The sequence below is a fragment of the Penicillium argentinense genome, assembly GCF_028826775.1.
Source record: "Penicillium argentinense strain IBT 30761 chromosome Unknown utg000009l_segment0_segment0, whole genome shotgun sequence".
NCBI classification, from domain to species: Eukaryota; Fungi; Ascomycota; class Eurotiomycetes; order Eurotiales; family Aspergillaceae; genus Penicillium; species Penicillium argentinense.
Window position 1 is genome coordinate 4540606 of NW_026622668.1, and position 20304 is coordinate 4560909.

At 50.3% G+C, this 20304-nt stretch overlaps 14 protein-coding genes across 14 annotated transcripts; 7 read left to right on the forward strand and 7 right to left on the reverse strand.

The window, feature by feature from the left end:
* Positions 1-288: 288 nt before the first annotated feature.
* Positions 289-992, reverse strand: N7532_009263 (MARVEL domain-containing protein; the record flags this gene model as incomplete). Its single annotated transcript, XM_056621754.1, has 4 exons — positions 289-421; positions 479-604; positions 664-776; positions 837-992. The coding sequence occupies 4 exons, from the start codon at positions 990-992 to the stop codon at positions 289-291; spliced, it is 528 nt and encodes a 175-aa protein (XP_056472560.1).
* A 611-nt stretch (positions 993-1603) lies between these two features.
* N7532_009264 (uncharacterized protein) lies at positions 1604-2355 on the forward strand (the record flags this gene model as incomplete). The annotated part of the gene is made up of 3 exons (XM_056621755.1): positions 1604-1747; positions 1807-1940; positions 1998-2355. The coding sequence occupies 3 exons, from the start codon at positions 1604-1606 to the stop codon at positions 2353-2355; spliced, it is 636 nt and encodes a 211-aa protein (XP_056472561.1).
* Positions 2356-2517: 162 nt separating this feature from the next.
* Positions 2518-3231, reverse strand: N7532_009265 (uncharacterized protein; the record flags this gene model as incomplete). Its single annotated transcript, XM_056621756.1, has 1 exon — positions 2518-3231. One exon carries the CDS (start codon positions 3229-3231, stop codon positions 2518-2520), a length of 714 nt encoding a protein of 237 aa, XP_056472562.1.
* Positions 3232-4712: 1481 nt separating this feature from the next.
* N7532_009266 (uncharacterized protein) lies at positions 4713-5665 on the forward strand (the record flags this gene model as incomplete). The annotated part of the gene is made up of 4 exons (XM_056621757.1): positions 4713-4830; positions 4893-5163; positions 5243-5475; positions 5529-5665. The coding sequence occupies 4 exons, from the start codon at positions 4713-4715 to the stop codon at positions 5663-5665; spliced, it is 759 nt and encodes a 252-aa protein (XP_056472563.1).
* A 787-nt stretch (positions 5666-6452) lies between these two features.
* Positions 6453-6785, forward strand: N7532_009267 (uncharacterized protein; the record flags this gene model as incomplete). The annotated part of the gene is made up of 1 exon (XM_056621758.1): positions 6453-6785. One exon carries the CDS (start codon positions 6453-6455, stop codon positions 6783-6785), a length of 333 nt encoding a protein of 110 aa, XP_056472564.1.
* Positions 6786-7037: 252 nt separating this feature from the next.
* Positions 7038-8175, reverse strand: N7532_009268 (RNA polymerase II mediator complex subunit MED27 domain-containing protein; the record flags this gene model as incomplete). Its single annotated transcript, XM_056621759.1, is given in 4 exon segments — positions 7038-7208; positions 7260-7469; positions 7487-7909; positions 7978-8175. 4 exon segments carry the CDS (start codon positions 8173-8175, stop codon positions 7038-7040), a joined length of 1002 nt encoding a protein of 333 aa, XP_056472565.1.
* Positions 8176-9093: 918 nt separating this feature from the next.
* On the forward strand, positions 9094-9349 carry N7532_009269 (uncharacterized protein; the record flags this gene model as incomplete). Its single annotated transcript, XM_056621760.1, has 2 exons — positions 9094-9240; positions 9299-9349. 2 exons carry the CDS (start codon positions 9094-9096, stop codon positions 9347-9349), a joined length of 198 nt encoding a protein of 65 aa, XP_056472566.1.
* A 677-nt stretch (positions 9350-10026) lies between these two features.
* Positions 10027-10329, reverse strand: N7532_009270 (uncharacterized protein; the record flags this gene model as incomplete). The annotated part of the gene is made up of 1 exon (XM_056621761.1): positions 10027-10329. One exon carries the CDS (start codon positions 10327-10329, stop codon positions 10027-10029), a length of 303 nt encoding a protein of 100 aa, XP_056472567.1.
* An 80-nt stretch (positions 10330-10409) lies between these two features.
* Positions 10410-12179, forward strand: N7532_009271 (general substrate transporter; the record flags this gene model as incomplete). The annotated part of the gene is made up of 5 exons (XM_056621762.1): positions 10410-10483; positions 10557-10693; positions 10748-10919; positions 10980-11458; positions 11521-12179. 5 exons carry the CDS (start codon positions 10410-10412, stop codon positions 12177-12179), a joined length of 1521 nt encoding a protein of 506 aa, XP_056472568.1.
* Positions 12180-12498: 319 nt separating this feature from the next.
* On the reverse strand, positions 12499-12730 carry N7532_009272 (uncharacterized protein; the record flags this gene model as incomplete). The annotated part of the gene is made up of 2 exons (XM_056621763.1): positions 12499-12653; positions 12700-12730. The coding sequence occupies 2 exons, from the start codon at positions 12728-12730 to the stop codon at positions 12499-12501; spliced, it is 186 nt and encodes a 61-aa protein (XP_056472569.1).
* A 651-nt stretch (positions 12731-13381) lies between these two features.
* Positions 13382-14510, forward strand: N7532_009273 (uncharacterized protein; the record flags this gene model as incomplete). The annotated part of the gene is made up of 4 exons (XM_056621764.1): positions 13382-13486; positions 13542-13777; positions 13838-14184; positions 14257-14510. The coding sequence occupies 4 exons, from the start codon at positions 13382-13384 to the stop codon at positions 14508-14510; spliced, it is 942 nt and encodes a 313-aa protein (XP_056472570.1).
* A 181-nt stretch (positions 14511-14691) lies between these two features.
* On the reverse strand, positions 14692-15060 carry N7532_009274 (LysM peptidoglycan-binding domain-containing protein; the record flags this gene model as incomplete). Its single annotated transcript, XM_056621765.1, has 2 exons — positions 14692-14873; positions 14931-15060. The coding sequence occupies 2 exons, from the start codon at positions 15058-15060 to the stop codon at positions 14692-14694; spliced, it is 312 nt and encodes a 103-aa protein (XP_056472571.1).
* A 1587-nt stretch (positions 15061-16647) lies between these two features.
* On the forward strand, positions 16648-17430 carry N7532_009275 (alpha/beta hydrolase; the record flags this gene model as incomplete). The annotated part of the gene is made up of 1 exon (XM_056621766.1): positions 16648-17430. The coding sequence occupies one exon, from the start codon at positions 16648-16650 to the stop codon at positions 17428-17430; it is 783 nt and encodes a 260-aa protein (XP_056472572.1).
* Positions 17431-17608: 178 nt separating this feature from the next.
* N7532_009276 (CoA-transferase family III) lies at positions 17609-19395 on the reverse strand (the record flags this gene model as incomplete). Its single annotated transcript, XM_056621767.1, has 2 exons — positions 17609-18394; positions 18448-19395. 2 exons carry the CDS (start codon positions 19393-19395, stop codon positions 17609-17611), a joined length of 1734 nt encoding a protein of 577 aa, XP_056472573.1.
* Positions 19396-20304: the final 909 nt, after the last annotated feature.

Consider the following 20304-nt stretch of genomic DNA (forward strand, 5'->3'; position numbering starts at 1 on the left):
ACTTGACTTGGCAAGAAGATCAACATGGATTTGGATATGTCAGGGAAAGATGAAGCACAAAGAGATCCTGGAGGAATGGTGTCCCCGAACCATGAAGAGTCAAGTTCCTGAAAGCATCTCCATCCATTGGAGCATTCAGATGAGGTGCATGAAGACACTCATTCTCTCCCCAAGCATTCCTAGATCAGACAACTTTTTGAGAGTTTTGAGAGGAGATGGGTGAGCCTTGAATATATAACCATCGGGTGCCCCTAAAACATAAAAAAGACCCAAAAAATAATTTCAAAATCACATAAGTCCAGCCTCATCCAAATTCCTCGCCAGATGATGCTCATGTGGAACTTCCTCCTTTTGAATCGCCCTCGGCCTCGCATAGTAGACATAAAAGACCTCAAGAGTTAGCCCCATCAGTGTCGTAAAGCTGACATGGAAATTAGCAAAGATATTCCAAAATGAAGCGGAATCATGTGATACTTACAATGCAATGAAAGCGAAAGCCTCAGCGGTATACTTCCTACTGCAGACCGTCTCGCCATTCCATCGAATGACGCGACAGCTAATCCGGTTGAAATCGAGCGCTAGGAAGACGAATGAGGTGAGCCACCTAGAGAGATCAGTAAAGTGAAAATACCATATGCCATAGTATGACTTGGTAAGGCTCACAGGTATGATAAAGCTGCATCGGTCAAGATTAGCACTAAAATATGCCATTTGTTTCGCCTGGCTATGCAGCTTATGCTGGTCGAGCAGGCCACTACGACGAGGGTCAAGACCGCCTGGACATATTAGAACCTCGAGGCATTAGAAAAAAAAAAAAGAAGCAAAGAGGTACTTACAATAACCAGAGTGAAGATAACGGTCACAGTCTTCGTATCTCGCGTGGCCCAGGCTATGATGCCTAGGACGACGATGGCGCTGAGTACTTGGACGGCGCGGGCGACCCAGCCTACTCTGCCTAGCGGGTGGCTGTGGAAACTCTGCATTCTTTCCATGTTGGGAACTTCTCCAGGACAGCGTAAGAGGTTGAGATATTGTTCGATTTTGCGATTCAAGAGATATCTGGTAAAGATAGTGGGATGAATCGTGGATGTGCTGCTTTGTCGCGTGTTCGTGGCGGGAGTCGATGACCTCACGATACAACGGCGACTGTGAATGTGGCATTAGTCATCTCCCACGGGGATTGTTGTTTATTGGGGAGTTAAATACGGGTTTGAGGAATTGCGATTTTGCTCTGAATAGATGGATCGCTTACTTTCACCGTAGTGGTGTGGTCGCCAATGCCGAGTCGCGATGCATACCTGGCATCGGTAGAAGTATGTGCTAGAGAGAAATTCATTTTTTAGAAAGAATATGAACACTCCACTGCACAAGGAACGACTTCGCCTTGATTCTTACATTGCTTGAGAAATACTCCGAACCAGCTGTCCGCATCTGATCTGATTTCCGGATCACGGGGCTCAAGACCTTAGCCTGATCCACTTTATTTGGGGGCGCCGACTAACCCGAACATGTTGGGCCTCTTAGACCCTGGCCCCATCGCGATGAATCTTACCCCTTTACCGCGTCCTCGGAATCCACGATCGCACACGGCAAATCATTCACAATGGGCTTGACGAAGCTCTTGACATTGACGACTCTGGGCCTCGTGGCGGCCGAAACATCCGTCGTGTCGCTGTTCCTGTTCGACGCGTACGAGGCCGAAGGTGGAGCTGATGCTCATTCGCTGGCCGGCTCGGTCGTGGCCGTGGTATGAATGAACCGAAATCTACCAGCATTGTTGAGATATTTTCTAATTTGATGGGATAGGACGCTGGCACCACCACTTACAGCATTAACTGTGGCCCGGGTGTCGACTCCAACGAATGCCCGTTTCTGCCGGGATTGTGGTACACGCAGGGTCCCACATCTATTGAATATGCCTTGCAGAGCCCTTATGACAGGTAGGTATCTCCACTGGATAATGCAATTCTCTCACGTCGGTTACTAATGCGATATAGATACGGCACCGTGGCCTGCTCGCTGGGAGGCTCTACCTCTGCCGTCTGCACGGATGTGCTTCCCACGACGGGCTCGAACTCCATGCAGCCGCAGACCACCTCCATTGGGAAGGACATGATTGCTTCCGAGCGTGTGACGATCACTGCCGGGGCTACTGCGACCGCTACCGGTGCCTCGGCTACCAAGACTGATGAGTCGAGCAGTACTGCCGATTCTAGCACTGCCGACTCTAGCAGCGCTACTTCTCAGGGCACGGGTGCTTCTTCGACTAGCACCGGTGGGCTGCCTCAGATTACTGCCAGCCCTGGACTTGCGCTGGGTGGTGTTGCAGCAGCACTGGCGGCAGCTGCTCTGTGAGATATCTATACTATTTGTTATTATTGAAAGCGTATACTTGCGCTCTCGCAAAAATCAAATAATCATTTAATCACTGCCAGTCTGAATAGGAGACGTAGACACAAGTTCCAAACATCCAGAAGACCACCAAATCAATACTTTGAACTCAATTCCCTCTTCGACTCACTCATCGCGATCCCGCCCCTCCCTCTCCTCCGTTGCCTTAAGCTCCAACCTCCGAATCCTCACCAACAAATCATCATCACCCCGCGACCAAAGATCCTCCTTCGCCTCCTTCTCATTTCCCTCCTCATCAGAAGACCCAGCCCCAATCAGTGCCTTCAGCGCCCCTAACTCCCTTAACCGCATCAATCGCAGCCCAATCCGTCGACACTCCCAATCAAGCTGCTCGCGCATGGCCAGACGATCATGATAAAGATCATCCAGGCGGGTAATGCTCAGCGTATCATCGCCCTCACACTCCTCGTCAATGGGAGAAGGTCCATCGCGCGGTTCGGGTCGCAGTCCCTGGTGCTGAATCTGAGGGAGAGGGAACGACATCAGCGTTGCGGCCGTGGGCTGGTATTCGCTTTTGTGGGAGAGGAGGTTGACGAGTCGTTCGAAGTTCTTTGAGACGCTCTCCGGGAGCTCGTCGGTGATGGAGTCGCCGGTGCGTTTTCTTTTTGTACTGAAGAGGGAGCCTATGCTGCTGGCGGCGCTGCTGGGGGTTTCGGAGTGCGGGTCGAGGATCACCGTTGAGGCGGTTGAGGCGCTGGGGGTCAATTTGGACGAGGGGACCGCAGGGCTGTGTGGTCCGGGCCGGGGGAATGTGGTGCCAGCTCCGACTATGTTGATGATGTTCGTGCTTGGGGAGTGCGGATGCTGTTTGTGGCACATTTTGATAGAAAAAGCTGGTATAGTGTACGGCTGTGATGTTAGTTAATACTTATGGCAAGAATGGTCAAGTGTAGGTTGAAGTAGAGGACAAGTGTCGCATAGATGGTTGTGTGTAAGACTCACCTGGATGAGAGATGATGTGAAGCATATGATGATGGGTTTTGGAAAGGAAGGAGATTTTCTGGAGGAAGACGGAAGTATTTATGCCACACCGTAGATTTGCCAGTGCAAACATCATGATGAACTATGGACGGCTTCTTCTTTGAAGCGGATCTATACATCGCTGGGAGGTTCCATAGAGCATCATGGCGATGGTTTGCCAAACCTGAGGCAGACACTGAGCCACTATTTACTTACCTTGGAAATGACACTCTGATGGACTGCCTAGCCAAGATATCATCAGACCGTTCAACGATTCGTACAAGAACAGAATAATTGACCCAGGAAAGATACAGCTTCAATAAAAGTATGAGCCGAGGCTATTCTCTAAAAAATATCAGCTTGAGTCTATAAGTTCAAATTATTTTTCCCAGTAGCAGTGACAACGCGATATTGCGGTATAGAATACTTTCAAGGAATCTCGATTAACAGACCTAGGAATGTCAAATGGGTCCTCTAATACTAGTGCAGTGCAGTCCATTACGGTCGCTTAGCTGCGACCACGAGAGCTTGACAAAACAAGGTCTTTGATGGACATTAGTTGCGCTTCTTGATGGGTCACGTCGAGAGAGAACAACATTGACAATGAACTACTCAAACTCTATCAGCGGCCCGAAAATAAAGACAGGCTCATGAGATGGCACTGTGCTACATACTATATTTTCTATTATGACCGAGTAAATGAATCTGGCTTCAACGCGATTCAATACTTGCAGGCAAGCCTTCCCTCCCGATTTTGGGTACAACATTGTGGGTGAAGGTGGCACTGGACTATTAATAGGCGGATGTCTCACACGCCCTTGACTGCCGCCACGCCCGATCGGGTTAGTCCCGCAATACACCTAAAACACTTCTCGTCGCTGCTTCTCTCGCTTTCTCATCACCTCGCCACTGCTCTCGCTTCTCGCTACTGTCGCGCTCTCTCTCTCTCGTCGCTCGTTAGACTGTGTTGTCTCGTTTACGTCGCTGGGAGCTGCTTCGGAGATCCGCCTTACCCCCGGAACTCACGAACCCACACATTCCAGTGATCTGCAAGTCTCAGGGTCCAGAACAGCCCGGCTGACATTTTCCCACATTTCTCTTGTTTTAATCGCTCTTGACCTCGCTGCGAACCCTTCTGGACGCTTTCGTCTGGCCAGTGACGCTTCAAATCAACCCCTGAGTACTTGGAAGTGCTGTGTCAGTTCGGCCAGCTTCTCCACTCGGCCCGTTCGTGCAAGGGGGTCTGTTGATACGCCTTTTCTTCCGACCGGGAGATCTGAGTGCCGCCCGCCTCTGATCTGACCTCCATAACTCACCGATCGATATCCCCGACTCTCACCATGCGATTCTTCATTTTCAGCGTTTTATGCAGCTTCTTGCTGCTGGGGACACTGACTTCGGCGTGGCCGTGGGGACCCGATAAGCTGGTGGCTCGGGATGCGGTCTATGAACGAGCAGGTACGTGCCTTTGAAAACGGCTTGCTCCCTCCTCCTTTGATGCCAATCTGACCTTGTATCAGATAAAACCGCCGAATCCACCGCGACCGAAACAGCTGCCTCTACTTCTGCCTCCGAGACTGAGACCGCCACGAATACCAAATCCTCAAAGGACGAGACCACGACCGGCACCAACACGGAGACCAGTACGGATACGAAGACCAAGAGCAAGTCGGACAAGTCCAATACCAAAACCACGGCGACTAGTTCGATCTCGATTGACCCCGCCGCCGGTGCTGGTGGTATTTCCATGATCACTCTCCGTCTCATCATCCACAACATACTTCAGAATCGGTCAGAATGCAACCTTCGTCTGGAACTACACCTCGTTATCTGTGACGCCCTCGCATGTCAACGTTGTGGCATCCTGCAGTCTAAACAGTGCGACCTACACCCTGACCTCCAACATGAGCGTGCACGAAACTGGCAAGGTCGTTTGGGACACCAATGCGACCCAGACCATTCCTCTGCTCACAGCGACTTACACCTTGTTCGTTGTTGACTCGGAGAAGGAGCTCGGTGACACTGCCAAGGCTGGCTACCTGAGCTCTCAGATTGGATACAGCTTCGGCATGTACTCGCCTCTGCCTTACACTCCACTGAATGGTGAGTTACTGCCCCCACATATATGCGGAAACAACTGTACTAACTGCATACAGAATTCAAGTGCGCGACATGCAACGGTGCGTTGTCCGACGTTCAGCGGCAAGGCCTCAAGTTCGCCATCGGTATGGCTGCCATCACGATTGCCTCCTTTACCTGGTTCGTCGGCGGCCTGGGTATCTTCGCCACCTAACGAGCCCCTTTCGACGAGGGAAAGTGACATTCTAATGGATATATTGACTGGAGTTTCATTGTTTGAAAGCGAAACTTGAAAGCGACACAAGGTTACGATAATAGCAAGAGAACGGCGTTTTGGACATTGCGGACGTAGGTCAGCGAATTTCGAATTATTCTTTTTTAATATTGATTTGGATGCAGACTGCATTGGATATTTATGCGATCGGCCGGCATGTTTCGTCAGGCTATCATTTCCTGCTTTGTATTTTCGGATTGGGGTATTGCATGTTTTAACCTATTGCATCTCGGAAATAGGACAGGATGTAATTGTTATTGTCTGGTTCTTAGTAGGGAGTAGTCTCGGCAGAATACGCATGCATGAAACCAAGAATCGCAGAGCCTCCTGAAAGGTAAGACATATGGCATGAAAGAAGGATTCTAGAAGGCTTTTAAACCAGCCACCCGGCGTGGAGTAACAATATGCGGCTCTTGATTGCAGTTCGGGTGTCAATTGCTTGCCTGTTGACGTGTCTACAAACGAGTGCTCAAAACGTCCTGCACAACCACAACGTAAATGCCATAGACCGCAGAAGACAATCAAGAGCCGCAAAAGTATACCAAAGCGCATCGGCATATCATTGAATAAATTCAATGAAAACGCAAGACTAGATTGTAATAAGAGTATAAAGTCGCTTAATTGTTCTGCACTCTGGGCATCCAGCATTTCATCTCATCCCATCCCACCTGTCAAATCCCAAAACAAATACCCCCAAATCACCCGAATCCACACAAAAGAACCAAAAATGCCCACAGAACAAGCCCTAGGCTGGATATGGCCCAAAGATCCGAGACCAGGAAACCCAAGCACCTGGCCCCGCCGCTGGCGCCTCTTCGACGTCCTCCGCAACAAAGGACCAGACATTTACGTGGGCGTGATCCGGCCCGCGAAGGGCCGCACAAAAGAAACGGCAAAAACAACATTGAAAACGGACTGGGCGCGCTGGGAAGACGAGGAACTGGATAAATACGACACGCCGTTCTTCTGGGCGAGGCGCGGGGGAGGAGAGGTACGATTTTCGACGACGGAAGTATCTTATCCCGGATCATGGGACTTGGAGTCGGGTGGAGTATTGTGATGGTGTCAGGGTTGGTGGGAGGTGGATTTCTGGGAGGGAGGAAAGACATGTTATTCCAAGAAAGTTTTGGGATAAGAATGGGGTGTTTTATCCCGCTGGTGAGTGGCATGATGCGTTTTATGGGGTGCATGAGGATTGGAGGAGGTGAATTTGAAAATTTTCGGAATATTCTTGAGAGATTTGATGGGAGTGTTGATGCTAGGGTATTAGGTACATGACGTTTGAGAGTCTGGTTTTGGGATTGGGGAGTTTTCATGCGCAGGTGGCGTGTAGGGCGTCGAATTTGGGTATCTGCTGGTCGTTCTGTGATGATTGCATTGAGCTGAACCGGCGGATGGCTGGTAGCTGCGCGACGTCGTTGGCGAGTCTGTTGCATTTGGCACACGGTGTCTGTTTGATGTCGGCATATGACGAGATCATGTCCTAAAGAGATTATTAACTCATGCCCTTGAAATGGGAAAACTGTGAACATACCAGTAGGAATGAAAGATCCCATTTCTTCTTTCGCGAGTTCAAGCAGTCCTGGACCGCCTGCTCCAGCTTCGTCAGGGACCGACCAGCAGGAGCTTGACTGGAAACCTGCCATTCAGGCACACCCGAGGTATCCGACTCCTTCACACCCTTGACTAAAAAGACGATACCCGCCTTCGTAAGAACAGCGGTCAACGACAACGGTTCTTCCCTCTTGATAACACGCACACCAGGCAAATTCCGTTGAGAAAACTTTTCGATAATAGCCCCCATTCTCCCTGGGAAGTTTGCAAATTAGATCGCTCTGTCTGGTCCTTTTCCCGGCCCCTCTCCACCTCTTTCATCTTTTCCTTCTCAACAAGGCCCTTTAGAATCACATCGTAATCCTTCTCCCACATACAAGACGGTTGAATGAGCTGGCCGTTGGCCTCCTTGATGCGTGACTCCACTTGGCTCCAGACAGGTTTCATCTCGATGCTGCGCCATTCAGATTGGAATTTCCCGATACGCGTGATACGATCGCGCGCCACTCGATCCAGTTCAGTACGAAGCTGGGCCGGTGAGTCTGGCGCTGGCTTTCCTGGAAGAAGGGGATCCAGAAGGCCCTCGGGTAGGAAAAGGCGTAATTCGTGAATCTGCTTTTCATCAGCCAACTGCCAGTGGTTCGATGAAGACCAGGCCCACGACATTCAATGCCACGCGGGACGGGGTTGAAACTCACCTTCCGTTCCAGCTCCTGCAATTTCGCTAGTGATGATACAAGTTGAAGCTCGGACTCCCAGTTGGCCTGCGGGCCATCGTTGCCATCCGATTGTGTGACTGGCTGGCCATTGGACACCGGAGTAATGCCCTCAGTCTTCGGCATGCTGCCAATCGGCGCTATACCCTGGGCGGGCGCTGAGGTGGGAGCGGCTGACATCGTCGCGTGTGGTGAATGTGAAGCACACGAAGGGCCGTGTCAATGAGTGGAAGCGCTTCGGCTGGGCAAGAGCGCAGTTTCAGAAGGCTCTTGCGATTATGTGGCTGCGCCCTCGATGCCTGGTGGAACTTTAGAATAGCGAGCGCAGGGCCAACAATGGCGGGACTGTTTCAAGTTGTGGCAGCTTGATGATCTCCGGATGTTCAGACTGAGGCGGCAGACTGTGTCTTGGTTTTGCGCGGGGGCTTTGAGCTGCCAAAGAGGTCGATGAGGCCAGCTCTCTTTATTCGATTGCCTGCAGGTCATTCAGGTTGTCATCAATGAGGCAGGAGCGCGGATGGAGATGCCGTGGGAGACGAAAAATTAGCCACTGTGGCGCGAAATAGTGGCTGGTGATATTAGATAAGCATATCTCATGGCAAGCGGCGTTTTCGATATTTCAGAATTCATTTTGTTTTCTGAGCAATGATTCTGACTTTCCATACTCAATGGAACTTAAGCTGTGATCTTAGGTCGTAAGGAATCTGTTTTTAGTGCTTTGGGTGGTGGCAGCGCATGCCTGAACTGTTCGAATCCTTATCACTACATTGGCAGCGGGATAACCAAAGCAACCTGCCACAGCTCTAAATATTTCATTGTCTTCAAAACAGCTCATTGTAATCTAAAAGAGAAATTTTAATTCTAACTGAGTCTGTGTTTTTCGAGTGTCAAGTGTATAGAAAATATCTCGCACCCTTTATTCCTCTTTGTTGCGCGGGCCTGCCCGTCGAGCTATCTCATTTCGAATGACAACGTATCCGCGATACCAGAAGCTTTAAAAAGACACGATGAACTCATCGTAGGGATATCATTCCAAAGTGTGAAATTTCCAATCCAGAATGCAATCCGACCAAGATTATTTGATCTAATTACATCAAGATGGATTTCGTCACGAACAAGACTTGCACTACGTCACCTCCTGCGACCTATTCTGGTCGAAGACAAACCCAGAAGAGGACACTGGGAAGGATTAGGCTTCAAGGTCCTCCGAAAGTTGCGGAAGGTTGGGCACCCGACGACCAAGATGTAAGTCCACATCGATTTCTTATATATTTCCTTAAAAATTTACCTTCCACACTCATAGCTTCCCATTGACCCGCAGGTGGCGCTTCAGGAAGACATATACGAGATATGAATCACTGAATACGATGCCCCATGAGATGAAGAAGATGTCTTTCACGACGCAACTGAGTTTTTGAATTCATGAACCTGATCACATTCATGTAGTTGAGGACAGTCATGAAACCCCAAAGAACCAGGAATCGTGTTATACTCCATGCGCGTTGTACCGCTTAATTAATCGATTTTATCGGATTGAATATACCAAGCGACAATTTCGTAATTATCGAAGAACCAGGAGGATGGTTTAAAGGCGTCTCTTGTTTCTCCGCTTAAGATGGAAGGAATGGAAAGTCGCGGACAGATTGGGCATGGTTGAATATTCATCTGGTCGTTGTACTCGGGCTTTGGCCTTTTTCAACGGAACCTTTCTGGTTTCTATAGACAGGTCGGTGGGTGTTTGAATTGGATCTATTCTCAATTACTTCGGCTATTAGGCACTGCTAGGCTAGATATCAGCTCAGCGCTTATCTCACCTTCAAAAAAAGTAGACCCAGCCATTATGAGAGACCTCAATTATATAATAATCACTCTAAAATTTGATATTTCGATCCGCGTCTACGCGTGCTATCCCCAGTCTACAGGAGCATCAGACCACTTCTGCAGTGGTTGTAGCTTCCTGATCCAGACACGCCACCCGCAAGGGGCAAGTCAGCCGCTCGGAAAGGTTTAACCCTCCTTATGTAAGTCACTTCATCCCAAAGCGGGAGCTGCAACCCGCGGACCGGACAAGCCGAGCTCGGCAAAGGCGCTTGACTTGCCCCAATCGTGCGGAGTGGATCGCATCGTCTCGCCCACACAGTCGCCTTCGCCCAAACTCCGCGTAAATGGCCGTCTCCGGCTTCCCCGGATTCCCAGTTGCGCCTGGCAGGGCCCGCCGTGGGCCTGCATCCCGGTCTGCTCATTGGATCTCGCCGCGTCGACAATGATGCGGGTGGGCTCCATGACTCGGGTTCGAAGCGCGGGTAGCTGAACCCGGCTTGTCATGGTCGGCATGGTTATAAGCGAGCGGATCCCGCTTAGCTCTTTGGCTGAGATTTACAGGGGTATCGACTGATTCTACTATATCTGCTATTATGCGTTCTTGGTATGGAAGGGGTCGTTCCCTGCAGGCTGCTGTGACGGCTTGTTGTTTGGTGGCTTTTGTTCTGTATGTTGATTGGGATGAGGTTGAATTTCGTTCTGTGAGGTTTACTGTCGCTAACGTGTGGTGTCTTATACAGATTCGGATATGATCAAGGGGTGTTCAGTGGCATCGTTGGAAATGACGATTGGAGGAAGCAGTTTGGCTATCCCAATGATACCGAAGAGGGTATTATCGTCAGTTGCTACAACCTGGGCTGTTTGTTGGGATGCTTGAGTGAGTGACACTTCCATCTTCAAACTTAGGCATTTTTTCTGACGGGAATTTCAGTCAATTTCTGCATCGGAGAGACACTTGGTCGCCGGAAGACCATCTGGCTGGCGATGGGCGTCGTGATTGTTGGCGCTATTCTCCAGACCACTGCTTTCACCGTGTCTCATCTTATCGTCGGCCGACTAGTAACGGGAGCGGGAACTGGTTTGAAAACATCAACCGTCCCAATGTGAGTTTTCTCTAGGTATGGTGATGATATAGCCAAGGCATAATACTGATTTTGCCACAGGTACCAAGCCGAGATGTGCGAAGGTAAGACCCGAGGTCGCTTGATATCTTCCGAAGTTCTATTCACTGCCGTTGGCATCGTGGTGGCATACTGGTTTGACTTTGGCATGTCGTTTGTCGGGGGTCCCATTGCCTGGAGGCTTCCTATCGCCATGCAAATTGTCTTTGCAATCTTTGTCATCATTCTTGTCTTCGGTCTTCCTGAATCGCCTCGCTGGTTGATGAACCATGACCAGGAGAAAGAAGCCATGGCGGTTCTTTGTGCTGTGTATGATAAGGAAGAGCACGAGGAGTACATTGTTAATGAGCGCCAGGCTATTGTCTCCGCCATAGAACTGGAGAACCATGCCAACAAGAAATCTTTCTGGGCGATCTTCCGCAACGACGAAGTCAAGACGGGCCAGCGAGTGCTACTCGCCTGGGGCATGCAGCTCATGAATCAGGTTGGTGGAATCAACTTGGTCGTGTACTTTGTCCCGAGTATGTCCTGCCCCAGTTCAAATTTTCTCCCAAATTAATACGTTGCTGACATTTGCGCATAGCGGTCTTGAAAAGAAACGTCGGACTGAGCGACCAGCTGTCCCAGATCCTGGGTGGATGCATCCAGATCATGTTTATGCTCGGTTCCCTCCTGCCGGCGTTTATGCTTGACCGCATGGGTCGCCGCCGCACAATGATGATCGGTTCCCTCGGACTCGGAATTTGCATGATGATGGTTTCAGCCCTCCTGTCACAAGTTGGCCAGCCCAACGGAACAGCCTTTGCCTCTGCATCGGTATCCTTCTTCTTCCTCTTCATGTTGATTCACGGCATGTCCATCAACTCGGTGCCATGGGTTTATGTCCCTGAGATTCTCCCCCTGGAGGCCCGTACTAAGGGAACGGCTATTGGCATTAGTTCCAACTGGCTGTGGAACTTCACCGTGGTAATGATCACACCCGTTATCATCAACCGTCTCGAGTGGAAGGCTTATTTGATCTTTATGGTAACCAATTTCGTCTTCATTCCCGTCGTCTACTTCTTCTACCCCGAGACCGGTAACCTGCGTCTTGAGGATGTTGACCTGATATTCTCGCGGGGCGGTGATCCTGTCAAGCAGGCACGCATGATGGCCGCTGAGATCAAGGCTCACGGACACCTCGTGTCGGAAAATTCGGGTAATGAGAAGGAGGTTGATAGTATTGGGGTGGAGCATATTTGAGCGTGGAATCCCGGCACCTTTGATTCGATGCGACTCTTTTAGCTTTTTATTTCTGTGCAGACGATAGAGGTGGCTACTGCCAAGAAACGAAATAGATGTCCAGGTGACATTTATAAGCCACAAGGCTTAGAATATACCCGAGAAGAAATATCTCTTTTAAATTCGAACTGTCATTGAACTTCATCTGATCGAAACGTAACTGTCGCCGCCGAAAAGTAAAAATGCACATCCCCACTGCGCCGAATCATCCCCCATCAACACGCCATCCAGGCCACCCGCTGTGCATCCAGGCACCAATAAACGTCGGGAAATCACGAAATCACACAGCCTTGCAGTCAGGCCACCTTTGAAGCCTTGGGGGGTACTTCTTGCCCTCCTTTTCGACCTGCGGCTCACAAGAGCACCACTGGTCGGCGGGGATCGCGTCCATGACGGAGGGGATGTGGCTGCCACAGCCCCACCAGGTGGTTTTGTCTGGCATAATTAGCAAAGTTCTGCGAAGTTAAAATGTCACACTCACTGCAGGTAGAGCACTGAGCCTTCATGCACATGATGGGCGATTTTGTAGGGTTGGAATTGGTTTGTTTTGGCGTTCTTGTGGGGGTTGACGGGTCGAGATCGTGGAGGCGTCTGCTTTTATATACCCTTTTTTTTTCCGGGCACGGTGTCTTAGTCATGGCCCGAGCAGCAGCGGCTTTCCCTGCTTGCTGGTCGCCGACCATCTGGGATTGTCATGCCTAATTCAGATGGTAAAACCGTGGGGTATTTCGGGCTAAATTTTAGGCATATCTCATGTATTTAGATTAGGCAGATTGGTTTTGAGAAATTCATAGCTCCTCTCATTGATTTTCACTGTATAAACCACAATGCGACAAGATGCTGCTGTAAAGTTCGGCGTGGCGAGGGCCGAAGTGAAGCCCGAAAGCCCGAACTGTCGCAAACCTTAAAAGTAGTAAACATGATTTGATATTGGTGACATATTTCCAGTCTAGATTTGAATCCTGCAGCGCGCTATCAATGCAAACCCCTGTTGCGATAGCTCTAGAAAAGCCCTGGCGGATAGCCGCGGGACATCTATAATCAGAATGGTGGGGCTCAAGAGGGAGGGAAGAACCTGCTGTCCTGCTCGCTTTACCCGGCTGGCAACCCCATCCAGCTAACCGCATTCTGTCTCTGCTTGATCAAAACCGAGGCCGAACACCATGAATACCGTCGCAGTAGCTGGTGGCACGGGAGGCGTGGGCGAAACTCTCGTTGAGACGTTGACAGAGCAGTCGAAGTTTCACGTCGTTGTGTTGTCACGGAATGTCAGTAGACCGTTGCGTTTTCCTAACCCTGTTATCTAAGCTAAGACTATTGTAGGAACTGAAGCAAGAATCTGTGACCCGCGCAGTATCTCATATCAGGATCGACTACGACGACATCCCTGTCCTTACGAGGCAACTCGAGGACCACAACATCCACACCATCATCTCGGCAATCGGCCTCGTCTCCGAGGAGACCAGCAAAGCCCAACTCAACCTGATCGAGGCTGCCGACAAGTCAAAAGTGACTGAAAGATTTATCCCAAGCGAATATTCGTTCATCCAAACGGCCGAGTAAGTTCAACAACCTCGATCTTCTTAATCAAGCAACTGATCGCCGCTTTTGCTTCACAGCCTTCTTCCCATCGATCCTAGCATCCAGTTCTGGCTAGATGCGGCGGATCGTCTTAAGGCTAGTTCTCTGAAGTATACCCGTGTTATCCCGGGTTTCTTCATGGACTACTGGGGAATGCCACATGTCAAAACCAACCTCCAGCCATACAGCTTCGGAATTAATATCTCAAGCCGGACGGCTGCCATCCCAGGTGACGGCAACGATGTGATATGTATGACCTACACGTACGACATGGCTCAGTATATGGTCAAGGTACTGGATCTTCAAGAATGGCCGGAATTCAGTGTTGTCGTGGGCGATGAGGTTACCTATAACCAGATCCTGGCGATGGCGGAGCAGATTCTGGGTGAGTTTTATTCGCGCGACATGCTCCTGCCTTCGATCATAACCCGATATTTGAATCTGACTCTTTGAACAGGCGAGAAGTTCAAAGTCACCTACGACAGCCTCGATCGAATCAAAGCGGGCAACGTCACCAACCCGCCCATGCCAAGTGACCTCGGCTGTACAGAGGAAGAGCTGACAGAAGTGACTGCGCTAGTCAGCCGGCTCACCGTGAAGGGCGTCTTCGACCTCCCGAAAGAAAATTGCCTCAATAGCCGATTCCCGGAAGTGCAGCCAATTACGATGAAGAAGTTCCTGGAAAAGGCATGGGGAGGAAACCAACATTAACCAGACATAGATTGATTAGATACTTTTCAAATCACTGAAAGGAACGACAATACTCGCTCGGAATAGGAAACCTCCGAGATCGCACATTAGGATACTGCAGACATTGAAGCTTTCAAGTAGTTTGCCGACGTCCATGCTCCCCTTTTGATGTCTTCCGCCCGTAGGATACAGCTAGAGGTCTCTAGCAGGTTGGGCCTGGGTACAGGACTCCAACGCAGATGTCCCGGCCTGGAATGAGGTTCGTGCAGACGGGGTTGATATCTGGGTTCCAGCAGAGCAATTCCCTCATCGTGAAGGTGTTTTCGTTGCGGACGATTATGTCCCAGCAGGTGTCGCCGGTTTGCACCTCATAAAACAGGTCGCCTGTTTATTACCGTCAGCGTGCTGTCCATCTTGTTGCCACGATGCTGTCAGGCTTACAAAGAGGCGTCATCTGTAAATTGTTTTGGGTCGACACCTTGTCCGAGGGAATATTCTCGGCAGGGGCGGACATTGCCAAGGAAGCAAGTCCCAGGGTCCAAATGAAAGCGTGAGCGTACAAGACAGGCATGGTTCCTGAATGTGGCTAAAGCTGTGGCTCTTTTGGATAATGTAGCGAATGTGATTGTGTGGATTGATGCCCTGGTGGCAGCTGGTCCTTGGTTCTCATTCCGGGTATTTATATTCGAAGATCTCCGAGCAATAACTACGATGTTAGTTCACGCATGAGCCCGATGACTTGAGGAGAATCGATTTGTCGCCTTGTATGACCGTTGCAGGAACCTCATTGCCACATCAACATAACGTAGCTCATTGTAGCATACAGCAGTCTTGACTATCCAAGTTACGTGTCATTGCATCTGTTCATTGGAAGGTGGTTGTAACGTAGAGGCCTTGATTAGGGAAGAGTCTCAAGTGAGGTTGATGACCATATCAGAATGATCCAGTCAGAGTCGTCCAGTGAGCAATGTGATTGAAACAGTATAGCAATGCGTCATTAGGGGTTCTCACTGCAGATGTCTCAGCTCGGCACAGTGGCTCATCGTAGTGTTTGTTCTACAGTTACATCGCACACTGAGATTACCCGTAGCTATCCACTCAACCGAGGGTTACTTTCTCCAGGGAAACCCTGTCTTAGATGCAGAATAACGGTATGACGGTCATCAACTTGGGATTCCTCATTGTGGGGTAGTTCGAGGCCTAGCTATCTGCACAGATTTGTGTAACCACCCCCTGCTCTTCTCTTGGGCGCAAACTGTCAGGTCGTCCCCACATTGGTACCTCAGCTGGATGTAAGGCTCCTTATGTGATGATTTGCAGCTGCATCCGAACCTGCAGCCCCGGCCCCAGCCGATCGGATCACTGCACAGAGTGACATTGGAAGCTGTTACATCGACACCGAGAAGCTGTAGAGATTGTACATGGGCCCGATGGGCTGGATTCGAACGCAGAAGCTTGCCGTTTAGCGTGGATACTTCAAAAGCGCTGTTTTGGGTGGCGATTTTGGTCCAAACAGATGAGGTTGAATCTAGGACTCAGAATGTCTTGCGTTGGAAAATTTAATGGAAAACTGCAGTTTAGCCGGCACTTCCTGCCAGTTTGTATTCCCCCAGTCAGGCCACTGACGAGCCTAATTAAGTTATTACCTCACTTTAACTACCTTCGAGGTGCCCTTAATCTCGCCATTTCCTCCTGATTCTGTCACGGACTCGAGCTCGGGAGGCGTTTTTGATCACGCAATCTGCTCGAGGGGCAATTGGTGGGCAGATTTCCTTCTCTGACGTTTTACTACTGCCGAGTGACTATTTTATGATTAAGTTGCTCTTGCTTACATCGGTAGAGCAAAAATACCACCATGGCTACAACAAACACAAACAACGAGAATGCGGTGGTACAGTTGGGCTTCGGGCGGCAATCCTGATTACTCACTTCGGACCATCTCTTCACAGTTGTCAAAATTTTGTTAATCTAAGAGAATCAAATTACTGGGAATATCGAATACTCTGTTCACAAATATTGTGCCATGTCTTCGCAGCATAAGGCTGTTGGAGTGGGGTGGTGGGGCAAGACCCCCAGCCATCATCGCGGTGCAAACAGCCAGGTGAGCTGACAACAAATCTAATCTTTCCCACATTCCTCACCCCTGTCCATCTGCATCATGTCATCTCTGCCAACAGTTGTTCTCGTGCATGGTGCCTGGCATACGCCTCCCAATTACCAAAGCTACTGCGAAGCGTTACAGGCCCAAGGGTTCAAAGTCTATTGTCCCCGCCTGCCAACATGCAACGGATCGTCGCCTCCAAGAGCCTCCCTCCCAGATGATGTTGCGTGTGTCAGGGATGTCGTCAAGTCCGCAGTCGATTCCGGTGAGCGCGTCCTTATGATTATGCATTCTTATGGCGGCGCAGTCGGCACCGATGCCGTTAAGGGCCTATCGCTGTCCGAGAGAAAAGCAGCTGGCCAACCTGGCGGTGTCATTCACCTACTCTATCTGTGCGCATATATTCTCGAGCCCGGGTCGACGATATGGGAAATTGTGCAAGCGGCCGGGTTTGATCAACTTTGGGATCAGTACATTGATACAGCGGCGGACGGGTCGACGGTTTTGAAAGATCCAGGGCTGGGGTTTTTCAGCGGCGAAGCCGACCAAGCGACAATCGACAGGGCTCTTCAGACGTTGGTCCGATTTCCCTCGTCGGTATTCTCTGACAAAACTACGGGCTCTGCCTGGAAGACCACCCCAACGACCTACATCAGCACGCTGAAAGATTATGTTGTGTCGAAGACATATCAAGATATTATGCTTGAAAAAGTACGCGTGGCAGGGGTTCAAATCAAGGTGGTGGAACATGATGCGGACCACAGTCTGTTCGTAACGAGACAACAAGATATGGTTCAGGCTGCTCTTGCAGCGGCTGCCGACGAAAGAAATACGCTCTAGCGTCTTCTATGACCTCCTTGTCGTTACATCATACACTCTGTGTACATGAATATGACTTGTTCTACATCACTATGAGATATAAGACTATTGTAAATAATTATATTAGGGAATGCGACCGAGAAACACATGCTGGCCTCCGTTACAATTTGCACTCAAACGCGATCTCCAATTCCTCCATTCAAGCCCAACTAATCATGCCATCATTTTGGCAGATCGGCACAGGAGGTGAACTCCAATGTGGCGTAGCCGGCTCATCCCCAAGCTGTGCAACCGGCTTCAATATCTCCATCCGTCCCCACGGCGTACTTTCAAAGCTCGTCATAAAGGGCGAATCCTGTGCCACATATTCCGGGAACACTCGCTTCCACCCATCGATGACCTGAATCATAATCTCCGATACAAATTGATCCGGCGAGGTACGATCAAACTGGAACTCGTCAAGCGTTCGTTGCACTACATCCACGGGATACAGTCCAACCTCAGGGTCAACCAAGATTGTGTCTCCTGCAACCAGCGAGCTGACAACGTGATACGAGCCCCCATGTCGTGCACGATCACGAAGAGCCAGCAATGTCGCCAATGCGCCGACTATACCCGTCGTCATATCGGAGATCGGGAGAGGGGGGAGCACGCTAGTCCCCTCGTCGTACCCGAGTGCTTTACCCATCACATATGAAGCGCCGGAGGCTGCGTCACCAATCTGTTGCCAGCCGGGCCTTTCCGCGAAGGGACCGGCGGGGCCGTAGCAGTTTTCATCGACGTAGATGAGGCCTTTGTTTCGCTTTGCTGCCAGGTCGAGCATGTTTCGCAGGCCTAGACCCTTTCGATCTAGGGAGCCGTAACGGAAGCCCTGAACGAATACATCTGCTCCTTCCAGGAGTCTCTTGAGCTGCGTCATGTCGCTCTCTTTGCTGATATCAAGGTCGACGGTGCGTTTTCCAGCATTAAGAGTCAATTGAAGAGCCTATCAATCTTGATTAGTCCTGGAACTAAGCAGATGAAGGGGAAATTACTCACATTCAGGTCGGGGAGCTTGCTACAGTTGACTCGGATAACATCGGCTCCAAGAGAGGCCAAGGTGACACCAACAGTAGGCCCGGCGATGATGCGCACCATCTCCAGAACTTTGATGCCGGCCAAAGGTCGGCGATCTGGCAGTATTGGGAGTGGCACAGCCGGCGTTGGTCGTGCATACGACTCGTGGGTGTAGTTGACAAGGGGATATTCGGCAAGGCGCTTGCCCATCTCGGTCTCTCTCCATCCTCCCGGGGAGTAACAAATACTTCCACACAGTCCATGTCGGACATTGTGCATTTCCAGTTCATCGGGACTCCACTTCTGAATATGCTCGCGGATATAATCATAGCCCTCTTTGAAGTCCTTCAGAGGTACATCCATGTCAATGCCCATCGACTTAAGAGTTTTGCTTGCATCCAAAGACCCATGAAGCTGATACCAGACATTATAGTCCTTGGTGGGATATAGTGCAGTCGCTCTACCAGCAAGAGGACCGACTCCGAACCCTTGTTCGAAGTCACGATCAAAGATCTTCGACAGGGCACGCCTGCGGGCCAGAGTCGAGATGTCTTCTCCGTTCACGTAGGCTGTGAATGTCTTCCCCAGCCACATGCCCGCATGATCGGTGTTCACAGTCACACTCGCGTCTTTGACTGATGTCCCATCACGAATTTCGAGCAGCTCATTCGCAACCAAGCCACACATTGCATGCAAAGCCGCGGATAAAACGGGTGCTTTGAGCGGACCCGGGATCATGGGGGTCGGACGTCCTTCGAACTTGACGGTATCCAAAAAGGCAGGATCCTGGTTGAAGCCCGGCGTCCGTGAGGCGAGCAGCTTCAAGATACGTTGAGCATCCTCGGGAACCGAGAGAACCGTTTTGTCGATATAGGTGCCAGGTCCGTAAACGCTGTCGCCTTGGACAGTCTCGTGCGCCTGGATAGCCATTCTGCAAGATAAATTCGGAGTGTCGATCTGGGCTCGGGTTTTGAGGCTGGATCGACGACGGTAAAATGGCAGATCGCTTCTGAGGTAGTTGATGGCTTTATAGTGCGACGGGGGCGAAGCTCAGGCTACCCAAACTTGAGACACTGGCCTGCATTTCACCCCAATTCCACATCGGTAGGGGCCGCTAGTTGACTGATCATGGCGAGCATCATGCCGTGTAGCCGGGTTGTACAATGCCGATCGTTTCGTCATGCGGAGTTGGGTGAGTGCCCCAGATGGTGGGAATAGACGCGTAAGTGCGCGGGGGACGATCATTTTGCCATCGTGATACACCCTCCGTGCAGTTAACTGCACACAATACCTAACAGTACTCCAAGGCACTGTTCCTGGATTTCAGAGAGTCGACGGAAACATTGTGGGGCCACGTTATGCCGACATAAAACTGCCTAGCAGATTCCGGTAATGCGTGCGAGTCAGCATTTTGCGCCGCATTGGCTCCATCTTAGCTCCACAATGGGCGATCCTCGTCTTTGCCTCGGGCCTCTTCGCCCGAGGTTTGAAGGTTTCGCCGGCGGGGGTTTTTAAAAAATATGAGCTCGAATATTACAACTCTGCAGGATACTGTGGGAATTATTGAAAACAGCGTCGATTAAATCATGTCAATGGAAAACAACAAAACACCGGCGACCAGTCCGGGTCGCAAATTGCTCTGGATACCATGGTAACGACACAAGCACCTCGACTGTGCACGATTTGAGTATTTACTAATTCGTGGAAAGGTGATACTGCACACGAAATGTACCGTCAAGCAACTCTAGGAGATGTCGACTTCATTACTGGTGACTATCTTGCCGGTATGTACTCTTTGTTCGTCATGGACATTCATGGATACTAACGAGGCTGCAGAGG